This window comes from Triturus cristatus, chromosome 3_1 (assembly GCF_964204655.1).
Source record: "Triturus cristatus chromosome 3_1, aTriCri1.1, whole genome shotgun sequence".
NCBI classification, from domain to species: Eukaryota; Metazoa; Chordata; class Amphibia; order Caudata; family Salamandridae; genus Triturus; species Triturus cristatus.
In genome coordinates, this window is record NC_140583.1 from 399961988 (window position 1) to 399977953 (window position 15966).

General features: G+C 42.3%; 1 protein-coding gene across 2 annotated transcripts in view; it reads left to right on the top strand.

Moving 5' to 3' along the window:
- The first annotated feature begins 10410 nt into the window (after positions 1–10410).
- Positions 10411–15966, top strand: part of AP4E1 (adaptor related protein complex 4 subunit epsilon 1) — a 417135-nt gene continuing 411579 nt past the window's right edge. For both annotated transcript variants that reach the window (XM_085644188.1, XM_085644189.1), the window contains exon 1: positions 10411–10647. In XM_085644188.1, the coding sequence (XP_085500314.1) occupies positions 10513–10647 (135 nt within the window). In that variant the 5' untranslated portion in view covers positions 10411–10512. The remainder of the gene's footprint in view (positions 10648–15966) is intronic.

Genomic DNA, 15966 nt, shown 5'->3' on the forward strand with positions numbered 1-15966 from the left:
CTTCCCATGTTCCCACATAGTTAGTAAACATTATGGAGCAAGAAAACATTTCCTTTTCCTTTGCCCTATTGACTGAATACTGGTTTCGGGCACAGTACTGAGCCATGTCTTTGGCATATCGGTTCCCGGTAGTAATGTAATCACTACCTTGACTATGAGCAGCACATTTTACAACTGACAGTTCTTTTGGCAACTGTATTGCTTCAAGCAATTTTCCCACCACTTCTGCATTCTTTATAGGAGTTCTACTTGAGGTCAGGAAACCTCTCTGCAGCCAAATTTGGCCAAAATTGTGGACAACTCCAAAGCCATACTGGCTGTCAGTTATCACAGTCACTCTCACATTCTTCCCAATTTTGCATGCCCTTGTCAATGCCACTAGTTCTGCTACTTGAGCGGATTTAACTCCTTTCAAGTGTGATGCTTCTATGACTGCAGCAACTGTGCATATAGCATAGGCTGCACTCAACAATCCTTCATCTGTTCTCAAACAAGATCCATCCACAAACAACACATAATCACTTTCTGGCAATGGTAAATCCTTTATGTCTGGTCTGGGTTTCGTGCAAAAATCAAGCACATCCAAACAATCATGATCAACATCATCTCTCACCTCCACTCTCTCTGCATCTGGCAATAGTGTAGCTGGATTCACATTCACACATCTTTCCAGACTCACATTGGTTGCACCTAGAATGACCTTCTCATACTTAGTCAGCCGACTATGTGACATGAACTGTGTTCGGCTCCTTGTTAAAAGGATCGCCACATTATGAGGTACAAACACTCTTACTGGATATCCCATCACGATTCCTTCACTCTGCTCTAGGTTTCGGCATGTAGCAGCTACTGCTTTCAGACATCCTGGCAAACCTACCGCCACTGGATCTAACATTGATGAAAAATATGCAACTGGTCTTCTCAATCTTCCATGTTTCTGTATTAACACCGAGAGTGCACATCCATTTCTCTCACTGAAGTACAATTCAAATTCTTTCTCATAGTCTGGCATTCCCAGAGCTGGGGCTTCACAAAGGCTGTCTTTTAATTGTCTGAATGCTGCCAATTCTTCTTTGTTCAATTCAAGAGGGTCTTTAACCTCACTTTTCGTCAATTTTACCAATGGTTTGGCAATCAGGGAAAAGTTACTTATCCACTGATGACAGTAGCCAACCATCCCTAGGAACATTCTCACTTCTCTTTGAGTCATTGGGGCTCTCATTCCTCTAATAATTCTGATTCTGTCTATGGTTACTTTTCTCAGCCCTTTTTCAATGTTATGTCCTAAATATTGTACTTCTTTTTTACAGAATTGTAATTTTGTCGGAGATACTTTTAGTCCTCCATCTGCCAAATGATTCAGCAAAGCTATCGTGTCCGTTTCACAAGCTTCGCGTGTTTTCGATGCCACCAGTAGATCATCGATATACTGGACTAAAACTGAATTTTCAGGCATTGTTAGACTTTCCAGAGATTTCTTCAGCAACTGATTGAAAATTGAGGGGCTCTCTATGTAACCCTGTGGGATTCGGCACCATGCCAAAATACGCTCTCCAAACCGAAATGCAAAAATCGGCTGGCTGTCATGATGCAACGGAATGGAAAAGAAAGCATGACACAAATCAATTACTGTGTACCATTCTGCATCATGGGGAATCTGATACAAAATCACTGATGGATTTGGAACAATGGGACAACATGACACGACAATTTTGTTAATCTTTCTCAAATCCTGCACAATCCTGAACTTCCGATTGGGCTTTTTCAGTCCCATTATAGGTGAGTTACATGGACTGCTCATTATTTCCCTCAACACTCCTTGTTGAATCATTTTCTCAATTAAAGGTGTCACTCCTTCAATTATTTCAGGTGTCAGTCTATATTGTGGAATGTTTGGATAAATTACTCCTTCTTTTAGTGTAATTTTTACTGGATCTATATTTCTCATAAGGCCTACATCTTCTCCAGTAAAATCCCAGACTCCTGCTTTCACTGACTGCTTCAATTCTTTGGGTAATTCATCAGGGTTAAATACTGCATAAGTTCCTGTAATTCCATTTTCTTGATTAGCTATTGTCATTTTATACAGTACATCCTCATCTGGTGTCTCAAATGCTATTCCATCTGGAGTACAGAATATAGTGCAATTCATCTTGCACAGAAGATCCCTTCCTAACAAATTCACAGGACTGGTATCGCACACCACAAATCAGTGCATGTCTGTGAATTTCCCTATTTTAACCTTTACCGGTTCGGTAAGGTAGGTCCTAATCTGGGTGTTTGACACACCAACTACTTGGATTGTTTCATCCGAGAGAGGAAGATTCTTCACATCTGCTGACCTGACAGTAGATCGCGTAGCTCCAGTGTCTACTAGAAAAGTAATGTTTTCATCATTAACTTTCCCATCCACAAACGGTCCTGTCTGATCTATTTCTAGAGTTGCGCCAAGTAGGCACTCTTCTTCCTCACTTCGGCACCGTCAATAATTCTCCTCTGACTCACTCTCGTCATTTCGCAGCCAATATTGTGAAACAGCGCTCGCGCGTTGCGGTTTGTTTACCTGTTCTCCATTGTAGAATCCCACTTCTTTGCTATATTTCTGGGTATTTCTGCTTTGCGGTAATGGCGGTTTTGGCACCTGATTCTGTGGATTAACAGCCTTCTGCTGTTGCTGCGGTGAGCCACTAACCTCACACTGCACCTGTGGATTCAACGATGGATTTTCATTATTAGTAGTTAGTGGATATTTACACTCGGATTTCCAATGCCCTAACCTTCAGCAATTGTGGCATGGAAACTTCTTTTTAGCTTCTTCTATATTACCTTTTCCCTTTCCTTGGCCAAATCTCGGTTTGATTCCTGGGTTATTGGCTTGTTCAACTAGCTGAGCTTCCTGTCTTTCTGCTACTTTCACTTGAGCCCACATTGCCTTTTCTTTTAGTTTTCGCTGCTTTGCCTCAATCTCATCACTAAAGTATTTAGCATGTCTCAGGATTTCATCAATTTTCTTGCTTTGCCAATCTACAGTGTGCTGCTTGATCATTTCACCAATTTCGGGACGTAAACCATACACAAATCTGTACACAAAATGACTTAGATCCTTTTCTCCCAGATTTTCATCTCCACTAAACTGTTTGAAAGCTAGTATTAGCCTTTCATAGTAAGCATGAACTGATTCTTTCACTTCCTGATGCGTTCGATCTATTTTAACCCAAACTTTTTCTTTGGGAGGCACTTTGTTTTTCAAAAACACCATAACTTGCTCGTATTTCTTCATTACCTCGGGGTCTGGTGCTCCTGTTTTGGGATCTCTCGGGTATTCTTTAGCTGGCCAATCTATGACTATTTTGCATTCTGCCCATAAGTCGGCTGGCACTATTATATCAAATAGGCTATTTAGATCAATCCACAGCACCTTTGGCAACTTAACAAATCTGTCTACCTGTCTGTACCACTCGACGGGCTTTTCTCGCAATCGAGGGAAGTCATTTGTAAATGACAAAATGTCCTGTCTTGTCCAAGGGACATGCACATATCCCCCTCCTGGAATCTCTCTCATAGGAACCTCTGTCACTACCTTTTCCTTTTCTCTCACAGGAAATGCTGAGAAAGTTCTGTCTGAGGTATCATCCCGCTTTCTATACCACCTGCTTTTCCATTTGTCCACATCTCCCCATTTGCTTAACAATGTGATTATGTCCTTAATCTGCCCTATTCGTCCTGCAGTGTTCTGATTTTCAATATCCTTTTCCGTGAAATCCACTCGGTAAGGCTTCTGTAAAGCTTTTACCTTGTCCGTGTCAATTCCCATTTCACTTGCTATTTCTTCTAGCCTGTCATGTAAATTCTTTGCTCTCCAAGTGACACTCTTACATAAGAACAACAGCTCCTCATCCTGGTAATTTTTCAGCTTTTCTGTGGGAATTGTCCCTACTATTAATTCTTCTAACACCATGCGTAATTTTGCCACATCAATGGTTTGGGATTCTTTCTCTTTACCTTGCAAACCCTTCAGCCATTCGCTCAATTCGTCTGTAGTTATACCTACTGATTTTTCTACATTCCCTGGTTCTGTCATTCTCTGTGGTTCTAATATCGGTCCCCCTACCATTCTACTTCTTTCTACAGTATCAGGATTATAAAATGGGTTATTTGACACATGTAATTCCCCTTCACTCATGGTGTGTCTCCAAGGATTTTCCCTTGCTTTCATTAGGGGTTGTTCCGCTTGTCTATTGCTCACGTACGGAACTGTTAGACCATGCTCACTTTCTTTCTTCTTCTCAAAAATCGGCATAACTGGACCTATGGTTACACGTACTGTAACTGCTTCTAAATTTTTAGTCAATTCTCTTATTTTCTCTGTCAGTTCTAACGTGGTTTTTGCTAATTCCCTCGAATTTTCACTTTCAGTCTTATTTTCCATCTCTCTTTCCCTAAGGGAATTTCTTCTCTTTACCTCTGGAGTTGCAATTTCTGTTTTGATGATTCGTAGGGTTTCCCTCACTGGAGTACCTGAAGCTACTATCTCTGATTCCTGTCTGTACGGAGGTGGGTTTTTGTAAAACATATCATCTAGGACATCATCCTCTGATTCATTTGCTCCATACCCTCTAGGTTCTACATTATACCTTTTCTCTATACATTTCCTTCCTTCACTTTCCCCTGCAGTTCTTACGGGAAACAGTCCTTCAGTCATACTTGCGTCTCGCCACCTTCTCATTCGATCACAATGAGTTTCGCGATCATTTGGCCGTCCGAACATATATCTATATCTACTGCCATTTCTCTGTTTTTCTCGCTCATGCATTTCGTCTTCCCACTCAGTCAAAGCCTCGAACTGTGTCGGTCTAGGCCGCGGATCTAAGCTCATCATTCTCTCCCGCAAGTTCCTTAAAATTGCCAAATTAAATGAACCATTTTCTGGAAATGCTAAAACTCCGTCTTCCTTTGTATACTTTGTCCAATTGTCTAACCAAATGCAAGTATGGTATCCATATTTCGCAACCATGAAGGATGCAGGGGTTTTCGTCGGAGGAAGTAACTGTCCTTCCCTAGTCACAATCTCTTTGTCTTTCACAAACCATCCTTTTATTTTACTAAACAAGGATTTTTTCTTTTTCTCGGGTGAATGATAATACATTTTCTTTTCTCTCCTGAACCCTTTAGTCTTTTCTTCAACTGTATGATCTTTGGTCCAATAGCAACGCGACTCTCACTCACGCACCAATCCTGGCGCGTCTACGTCACTTTCACAATCTCAAATCCCTGCGCGACTCACACTAACGCACCAATCCTGGTGCGTCTACGTCACCCTGTACTTCTCCAATCCTAGCGCGGCTTTTCACTGATGTACCAATTCAGAGCGTTTTACCCCTCTGACTAGCTGTCCAATCCCAGCGCGGTCTTCCTGACGTCAGCAGTCGCTGCAGCAGCTCCTGCTCCTGACTCCTGTCACCAGTCTACCCCTCCTTTACAAAACTACTCGGTAGACTTTGTTTCAATTTTACAATACTGTTAGTTACAACATATAAACATCTCCAATGTCTGCTTCGCTAACCACAGAATAGCAATAGACCTTACCTCTGCCCTACCACAGAATTGTTACTTCCGTTGATAAAGTAGCACATCCCTCTACTTCACCCTTCTACCAAGCATCAATTAACTGTTTCTCCGGATTTAAGACACATAGTTGGAAACGCAATGCTCCTGAGAAATAAAACCAGAGTTTCACAATTAACCCGAATGCTATTTCATTCACGCACTTTCACACAAGAAAATGTAGTTCATTCACACAGAATCCTGCCTTTCCGAGAACAGCGAACAGTCTGTCCTACTACAGAATTATGACATACGTTAACAACGCAGCGCTTACTTCTACTTTGTCCTTCTAACAAGCTCAGGGAATACCTGCTACCTTTTCAGTGATAAGCGTTATCGGTATGCCAATTGGTTTCCTGGTACTTAAAGACAAAAATTTCACAGGTACCCTTCGCTATCATTCACACTTCTCTCACACAGAAAAATGTCTCTAATGGTAACACTCGGCGATGCTACCGAATCGAACCCAGACAATGCGCCGTGCAACTTCAATTGTCACACGTTTTTCCCGTGTACCTACGAGCAACCACAATCCCGTCTTTACCGAGAGCAGCGCTTACCTCTGCTCTGCTACGGAACTGTTACCAATTCCCGACTTCCTACATCCCAGAAGCCGTGCAGACAACATAAAACTCAATACGACTTCAACATATAGTGTTAGTACAAATATCAATACCAATCAATAATCGATAAGCTATATACATGCCAAAAATCATTAAACCAAAACAATAAAAACCATCTCTAGCTACCAGAAAAACTGCTGCAGTTCGTGTTCCTCAATTTCCCCTTTCTACCACGGACAGAGTGATTTCTCAGTCACACACACACATACACATCACACGCTGGTGGGGCCCATAACACCAACATTCATTCTAATCAATCTATCCGTATATTTTTATTCAGAAAAGGGGATAAGACATTTGGGTTCCGAACTACACTGCTTTCCCCTTGATGGGAACTCGCTAACATCACCTAACAAGAGAATCCCCTTTCTCCTCCTCCTCCTCCTCCCATCAAGGAGAGCACAACCTTGGTTGATGAATCATTTAGTTGGAATTAGCTTAATGACTCCTTAATTCTCTGACTCAATCAATAATACATTTCAATGAAAGAACAACACAACACATACATTCAATTTAATCTTTCTTTATCTAAATTAAGTACAGGTTAAACCTAAATAGTAAATTTCATCTTTTGTCATATTTACCTATTCTGGCTATTTGTCGTTTTCTAAGTCAGAATCTGGTCCTCAGTCAAATCGTCAAAGTTCTGTTCTATCATGCAGAGTCACCGTCCTCTCCGTCAGCATAACATCAGGATACTGGATATGGTGGTGTGCGTTCAGAACGACCCTCTCTAGTCTACTATTATTTATACTAAAAATTTACATTTAAAGGTTACAATCTTCTTTTCCAGAGCTTCTCATTGGTCTATAAAAGTACATCCTAATTCATTAGGAAACATTCGATGTCGTTCCCACAGGCTAAAAGTTCCAAAACGAATGTATGGGAACGTTGGCAATTCATGGTTTAGGTAGCAACAATTTGTATTGAAGGGTTGGCTTTTCGCCTGGTGCAGCCTTGATGGGCACAGCGATGACAGTTCACCGGCAGGTCGCAGCTGCTGAGGTTTGCGCAGGCGCGTTTCTCCATTCCCATCATTGCTTTTACTTCGTAAGGTCTGATTCAGTCGGCGGCCATTTTATAGCAGGCCCATATGGTCAACTTAAGCAAAGAAACACAAAACGTCATTAATACATTGAAATGGTTAAACAGTGGTATTTCCCTTGCTAATACCCATATGTGTGTGCATTTATCTAGCCATATGCCACGTCCAAAGCCATTATTACTTGTTTATTTAAGCGGAATTCACGATAACATAACATAAGCAACGTTTATCCTATTAATATGCATACAGACTTAGTTTACATATTATCTTTAGCCATGCAAAGCAATCCCACGTATATTCTCTCGGTTAATAAGGTTGATTAGTTTCTTAAACAACACTCTATTGATTATTATGATTAATCATTAGTCATTTTAATACAAACATATATAAATGGATTGGGTATATAAAAGAAAACATTTTACCCGCTCCATCAATTTCACTTTAAGTGAAAGTGAAAGCACGATGCAAAAATGAACACGCTGCTGTACTACAGTTAACCGCTGGCAAAGGCATACGTACCCACCAAGCTATCTTGGCAGTGCATTCATCTGCTCTGTGGAGTATGCCCACGGTGCAGTGGCACCCTTTATGTGCACAATTTCTTTCATTGAAAAAATGCACAATAGGTTTGTCAACTGCATTACAAACTTGCTGCCAGCTCGAAAGCAACCCATCCACCATGACACTCTGCCAAAAAGCCATACAAAAGTATAGCGAAACGTATATATTAAAGCACACAAATTCTGACTTGCAATCAATTACCTTTGGTAGGTCAGGTTAAGGACTTGCTTACGTGGGAGAAGAATGTAATGCCAGAGAGCAATGTTGAATACACATTATAACAGAAGTCATTAATTTGCCCAAATTATGCCTCCTTTCCCAAATCTTAAACTATTCTTTGGAGATGCCCTCCACCTGCTGCTAAATGATATATTTAAAAAAAAAATTAAAACCTTTAAGCTGTGGTATTTCATGGAGCACACACAAAATGCAGATCATGCCTTTTATAATAAAGGGAGAATTTATTCAACATCTCTTCATGGCACTGAAGCCTTTCCAGAACTTATTTCTTTAACTCTTTTCTTGCTTGTTTCATTTCAGCCATCCGTCTGCAAATCTCCAGATGCAGTTACTAAATTAACTTTATAGTGAAAGTGAAGTGGTTCTTTTCACCAGTGTTTAGCATGTTTTCCAACTTTGACATCTAGCTAATTTTGTGAATCTGTGAGCAATGAAAGGCCTCCTTTCTTTGTAATTGTTTCATCATTTTTAAACTTGGTAACACAATCCACACAAATACACTCCACATCTTGCCACACACTTATGCACCACACAATTCATCTCCAAACATTTCCATTCCACACCACATAATTCAACAAGAAACCACATAATTCAACACAATTGCACAACACACATACAACCAATCCACACCACAGAATTTCACATCATGCCACAAAATTGAACAGCATACCACATAATTAAACTTCACTACATACCACTCCACAAAATACCATTCCACATAATTAATTACACTCCATGATACACAATCCCACTCCACATGATTCCAATACATCCAATATCCCATAACTACTATCCACATAATTCCACTGCACACCATGCTACATAATTCTACTACACAGATCCACTCCATACCACACAATTCCACCACACACAATTCCACAACTAACAATTCCAATCCAACCCACATAATCCCACTCCACACCACATACATCCACTCAAAACCAAAACACATGGGAAAAGACATTGTCATTTTCAACGCAAATAGCTCTAACTCTTACAAATCCGAGACCTTTTGCATTGCAAATGCTTGTCTTACTTACTGTCCCTGTTTGCGCTTAAAAGTGCGCTGGACTGTTCCCATGAGGCACAGGGTCAGACTGATTTGCATATGGCCATGTCTGAACTGGGGTGGCAGAGTGGGCTAAAGAACGGTGATGGATCAAACCCAGATCTGATGACTGGGTGTGAGTGTTTGATTGGGTCTGATGCTCCGTCCATCACCACCCCCTTTTGTACCGCTTTGTTCGCCATAAGTTGGCAGGGTATGCTCAGACGTGAGTCCCTTGCTCACTTTGCCACTGGATTCAAGCAAGCCTGGCTGAAGACGGCTGAAATGCCAGAAACCGGTCCTAGGAAGCTTGTTTCCGGTCCAGGGAAGGCAAGGCTTGGCAGTTCGGGCTGGACTGTTCCCATGAGGCACAGGGTCAGACTGATTTGCATATGGCCATGTCTGAACTGGGGTGGCAGAGTGGGCTAAAGAACGGTGATGGATCAAACCCAGATCTGATGACTGGGTGTGAGTGTTTGATTGGGTCTGATGCTCCGTCCATCACCACCCCCTTTTGTACCGTAAAAGTGTGCTGTGGCGCAAACAGGGACAGTACACCCTTACTGTAATACAGCCTTAAGCACGTGCTAAAAATGTCAAATAATAGTACAATATATAATCATAAGCATCAGTTTTTCTTTGGAGGTTTTATTTTCGGCCTTCTGGCCACTCTCTTTTAGCCAACACGTGTTCCGTCGTATTTGGGTGTGCAACCCTACGACTTCATCAGCGCGTTTAATGTCCACGTATGTATCGTCAACCTCTCCTTAACTCTCGGCAGCAGCATCTAACCCGGAGTACCCGTATAAAGTGGTAACATCTGTCTATCCAAATTGATTGATCATCCACTTTCACCAATGCGATATTCGATCAACTCTCCTCTCCATCTTATTAATGTTGTCCCATGGCTAATTCAATGGGAACGTCCTCCCATTTAAAACAATTCTGCTTCTTGAAGAATTCCCCGAGCGAGCAGTACGGATTCTTCTGGTATGCTGGAACCATCTATGGATGTTAAAATAAACATTCCCTACTCAACCACGTTGACACCTAGGGAAAGCTGCTCCTGCTACTTTTGGAATGTCTAAATCAAAGCATAAATGTTTTAAAGTAAAAAAAAACGTAAAAAGCATAACATACTGCTTACCTTCATTGTATTGCTGTTTCGTTACTATCGTTTATTTTCTGTCACAGCTCGGCTTCCTCGGCACATTTCTGATCCGTTCTGTTCGTTTTGTTAATTTGCTAGCTCAGGCGTACTGATAAAGTTTAGTGTATAAATAGTAACCGGAAGTTGCTATGGCAAAAGATGGCGCATGCCGGTAGTAGACTGACCCTGCCTCTTATGCCGCTTGTTTACTTCCGGCTACACTGACAGCTTCTGCCTGACCATGAGCGACATCGTGGGCAAGACACTGAGTTCTCTACCGGGGCTGCTGGCGCAGGATGGCGGGTCCGGTAAACTTGCGGGAACCTCTAAGCTGGGCGCCTTGATCCGCAGCATCACTGCGCTCAGCTCGAGGCAGGTGAGGAGAGGAACGATTCGTGTGTAGCGTCCTAAAACCCCCCCAGTCATGGTAGGAGGGGCAGCTCTTCTTCACGGGCAAGGGTTAATGTGGCACAGTCTGGAGCAGTGTCTCCCTCCCACGCACCATTGGAGGGGAGGGCTCAGCCCATTATGTTGTTGCATATTTATATAGCGCGAACACGACACGAAGGTATTGGAGCGCTTTACATGAGCACCGTATTTACATTACACATTCAGGCACAGGGAGAGTAAGTGATTTGCCCAGAATCACAGGATGTGAACGCGACCTCGAGGCTCGAACTCTGGTTTCCAGCACCAAAGTTGGCAGTTTAGCCTACGGACCACATCCTCTCCCCTGTGATCTATTATGATAGTTCATTTCATCCTGCTGCTGGTCTGACTGCGGAGAGCAGGTTTTGGGGTGGAGATTTATGTAGTTCTTCCCGAAACATTTGTTAACAAACAATTTGTAGCCTCATCTTCACTTCGAGCATCTGGCGACAAGCAGGGGGTGGGCGTGCACAACATAATGTGGTGGGGTGGCTCAGACTGTGACATCACACGCCGAAAGGGAGGACGCTTTCTGCTATTATATAGGGTCCTGCGTGCCACTACATTTGTATCACTCCCCACCCCAAATGGAGAAATACATACCCGTCATTATCCCATCGCACAAACTTATATTAGCTGCCAAGTGGGTAAATGCATTGAGTGGCACCAAACGCCAGTGCTGATCTTTTGGGCAGCAGAGTATTGCATTCAGGGTTTTGTAGTTTAACATTTTAACTTTGCAAGCATGGGATTTAACATCAGGTTTTTTAAGAACACTACTACTGGCTATTGTTTGTTTGTTCAACTGTGTTTGTGCTGCTCTGCCCGTTGGCGCCCAGTCCGTTCTGTGACAGATATAGGGATCGAAGGTATAGTAGCCCGACCCATCGACATACGCGTTTAAATAATATTGTTATAGGCAGGGATGAGGCAGTATGTGTATGAAGATATGCTATTAATGGTGATAATATTATACTCCTCAAAACGCTTTAACTTTACATATAGCGATGTACCGGACTAGAACAGATTGGGCGTTTTCTGAATTGTAAGGGCACTGGACACACTTTTTGAAAACTAGCATCTACCTTTGAATGGCACTTAAACCACATTTCTGAAACAAAGATTTGCTAAGCTACTAGATCGTGTTTTTTTTGTTGTTGAAATAAGCACTGCTCAAGCCAGTATATCTGCTTTGTAACTTTTTTTATTTATTTTAAGTATTTTCTATAGCGCTAGCTAGACCTAGGGTATCAGAGCGCTTTACAACAATTCTATTAGTTGTCTCTTGAAGCTCACGAAGGAGGGTTTAAACTGATATATACCGTAAGAGAGTTCCAAATTCTGGGGACGTTGCCTGAGAAACAGCGCGAGAGGGCTTATTGTTTATGTTTTTGGGTTGGATGAGAAGAAATGTGTTGGAGCTTCTTAGGTTTCCCTTTTGACCAGCCTTTGTGAGTTTGGATGCAAAGTTGGTTGGATTACCGGTGCGAAGAACTTTGTGAGTGAGACAGGCAGTTTTGAAACAACAATCAGCTTCGATTGATAGCCACTTTAGGCTTTTCAGTGAGGAGGAGATGTATTTGTATCTCTTTGCTCTGGTTACCATCCTTGTTGCTGCATTTAGGGTGGCTCTCAGTGGGGCTAAGTGAGAGTGCTTATAACGGTGGCGTTCCGTTAGTCCAGTCTGGACAGAACCAGAGCTTGTGTGGCGTTTTTTTTGCGAGGAAGAGCTTAATGATGTTAAGGAGTTTGAATTTGTAGAAGGCGCCCTTTGCTGTTGTCTTTATGTGAGAGCTCATGTTTAAACAGAGTGATCCCTAGGGATTTGGCAGAGTCCGCCAAAGTCAGATTGCAGTTTAGAGCGTCTAGGTTGATTAGCCTTTCTTGGATCTTGGGGGGGGGGGGGGGGGGGGGGGGGGGGGGGGGGGGACTGTTTGTGGTTGGATAGAAGGAGAATTTCCGCCTTTTCTAGGTTGAGTTTGATGTGGTTGATAGTCAACCAGTTTTGGACTTTTTATGAGAGTGGAGTTTAGCTGTCGTATGTGAGGCAGAGAGGATACTTACTGGTAAAGTTGTGTGCCTTCTGCATAAAGGTGGGATATGGTGTTACCTTGTTTAAGTATTATGGTGAAGGGTTCCATGCATATATTGAGTGTAGGTGAGAGAACTGATCCTTGGGGACGCCTGGGTTGACGGTGGAAGAATCAGAAGTTGAGTTGTGTTATTTTTATTTGTTGCAAGCGGATGTGCAGGAATGAAGCGAGCCACTGCATAACTGTGCTGTCCGTTCCGATCCGTTGGTGCAGGGAATTTAGAAGAAGCTTATGGTTGACTGTGTCAAAGGCCGATGATAGGTCTAGGAAGATAAGCAGGCAGCATTTTATCTGCAGCCAGAGAATTATGTATATCGCCTGCTATATTCAGAATAGCAGTTTCTGTGCTGCATCCCTTCCTAAAACCTCATTGATGAGAGTCAAGTAGGTTTTTGTTGTCAATGTGTTGATTGAGTTGGCGAGAACACATTTTTCACGAATTTTTGCCAGGAAGGGAAGATTTGAGAAAGGCCTGAAATTGTTAATGCTCTCTGGGTTTGCAGCTGTTTTTGTTGTTGTTGCTGTTGAATGGTTTGGCCCAGTTTGAGGCAGTCGGGAATAACCCCATTGCTCAGGGAGCTGTTTATTATCTTGGTCAAGAGAGCGGCTAAGGGAGGCTGCAATGTGGTCTGTGTCGTGGTAGGAGCATTTGGCTTTAGCAATTACCTTGTATGTCCTCTTCCCTGAGTAGTTTGAAAGCCTTCCAGCTTGTGGGTGTTGTATGGGACTTTGGGCTCTGGTTGGGTCTGGTAGTCATTGGAAGATAAACATCTGCTGACGGGGCCAAGGATTGGGTTGGGAAGCTGTGAACCTCTGTTTTGGGGGGGAGGGTTGTCATGGGACGTCTACGCGTGACAGTTAAGGGAGAGTTTGATCTTCAAGATTTTATCCTTTAAAGAATTTGGCAAAGTCATCACAGTGTTTTTTCACTATAGGTGGGGCTTCTTTGATTGGTTTAGAGGCTTGTTGATTACTGATTTCGAAGAACTCTTTGGGGTGTTTTTTTGCTTTGTCTAGTGTATTGCGGAAGAAGGTGGCTTTCTCTTTATGTGTTTTTTGTATTCTCTGCACTCCTTTGTTAGCTGGTAGAGATGGGTTAGAGAGGGTCTGGCTCTCCAGTGTCTTTCTGCTGTTCTTAGTGGTCTTCTTTCCACGTTGGGGCCTTTGTTAAACCATGAATTGGAGGGAGTGTCTATGTTTTTTAGTTTCAATGGGGCTATTTGATCTAGGGCGGCTTCTATTGTTGAATTGTAGTGGTTTGTAAGCTCGTTCATAGTAAGGTTGTCTGTGTGAAGGGGGAGTAAGGACATAAGCATTCTTCCAGAATGGTTACGGTGATCTGGTTGATATTTCTCAACCATTTGAGAGTTTTGTAAGATCGGTTTGAGGGTGCCTCCACTTGGTATAGATGGAATAGGATGATGTGTTGATTTGACCAGTCAACTGGAAGGATGTTCTCGATGCTTGCCACTTCATTTTGGGGTATGGTGGCATCCAAGGTTGCGCCTTTGTTATGAATTTGCCCCTTGCAGTGTTGGGTGAGGTATTTGCTGTGTAAGAATGTGTTTAGAGATTGGATTAGAGTGTCCTCCTCATCATGCTAATGGAGGGTGAAATCACCTAGGATTATATGATTGGCATTGGAGAGAGAGCATTGTGTTATTATATCCAACAGGTGTTCACTGAAGGAGAGCGTGTTTCCTGGTAGGTGGTAGAGGAGGTGACATTTAGTCACTTTATTGATGTTTAGTATTATGGAAGTACTAAGACACTAATGGTTAGGGACGCCTGATCCAGGTTATACTTGATATTCGGCTCCTCGTCATTTTTTTTAACCGGCTGGACTATTTTTTTTCTTTCATCAGAATTATTAAGAGATGCCCAGATTGAATTTATAACATAGAGTAATGTCAGATCATAACCCGCTAGTAATGAAACTAGTTATGGACAAGATTAATATGAATGTCAGCAGTTGGACTATTGAGAGAGGTTTCTTGGTGGATCCTGGCTATATCGCCCATATGAATACATGGATCCCCGAATTTGTAGATTTAAACAGGGAAAGCACCCCACAGGGAATGGTCTGTGACTCCTTTAAGGCAGGAATAAGAGAGGAAACCCTGAGGTATAGCCTGCATCGGCAGAAACTAGAGAAATCACAGTTAGCAGTATGATATCAAAATCTTACCAAAGCAGAGACCTTGCTTATCACTGCGATGAAGGAGGCGCTAATGTTGAGGTTGCTCAGTAGCAGATAGCTAGGGCCAAAGCTGAAATAAATCAAGTTACTGTCAAAAAAACTGCCGATAAGTACCTTGCTAAAAGACAGGAGTGTTATGAATTTAATGAAAGGGTAGGTCATCTATTAGCAATACACACTGGACAGAAGGTGGCTTGTGGCCACATTAAGGATGTAAAAGACATGGATGGCAAAATGGTCTTGGATCCTGAGGACATATGGGGAGTATTCCGAGACTATTATGCAAGTCTGTATTAAGCTAAACCTCGAGAGGATATATAGAGCAAGTGGTGGCCTCTATGTCTCTGGAAGCACTATCTCAAGTGGAATAGGTTATGCTGGGGGCAACATTCATGGTAGAGGAACTGAGAGCATCTCTTAAAGATCTACTCTCAGGGAAAGCTTGTGGGACTTACCAAATCCCATTGGAGTTTTATAAAGTGTTTTATTCAGTCTTAATTTTAGATATGATGGAACTCTTTGCTCAGGTGTAAATGGGGCGGTGGAGAGAGGGGATAGCTCCTGAATCTTGGATGAGCGCCAATATTGTGGTTTTCTTAAAAAAAGTTAAAATACTGGTTGATCCAGGATCAAATCATCGTAATACATTGATTCATAGTGATATGAAGCTTTACTCTAAGATGCTCACCACTCGGATGAACCAAATTATAGCCAAGGTGGTATCAGTGAACCAGCATGTTTTTATACCAGGCAGGAGTACCACGGATCATATCTGTCATGTGATTACGCTTTTTGATGTAGCCGAGGTTGTTAGGGAACCTATGGTTGTGGCTCTTTTGGATACAGAGAAGGCATGTGACAGGGTCACATGGGCGTATCTATTGGAGTTTATGAGAAGGATGGGTTTGGGATGCGCTTCATGAAAGCAATACTAGCTCTGTATAGGAATCCAGAGGCCAGGTTGCAAATCGTA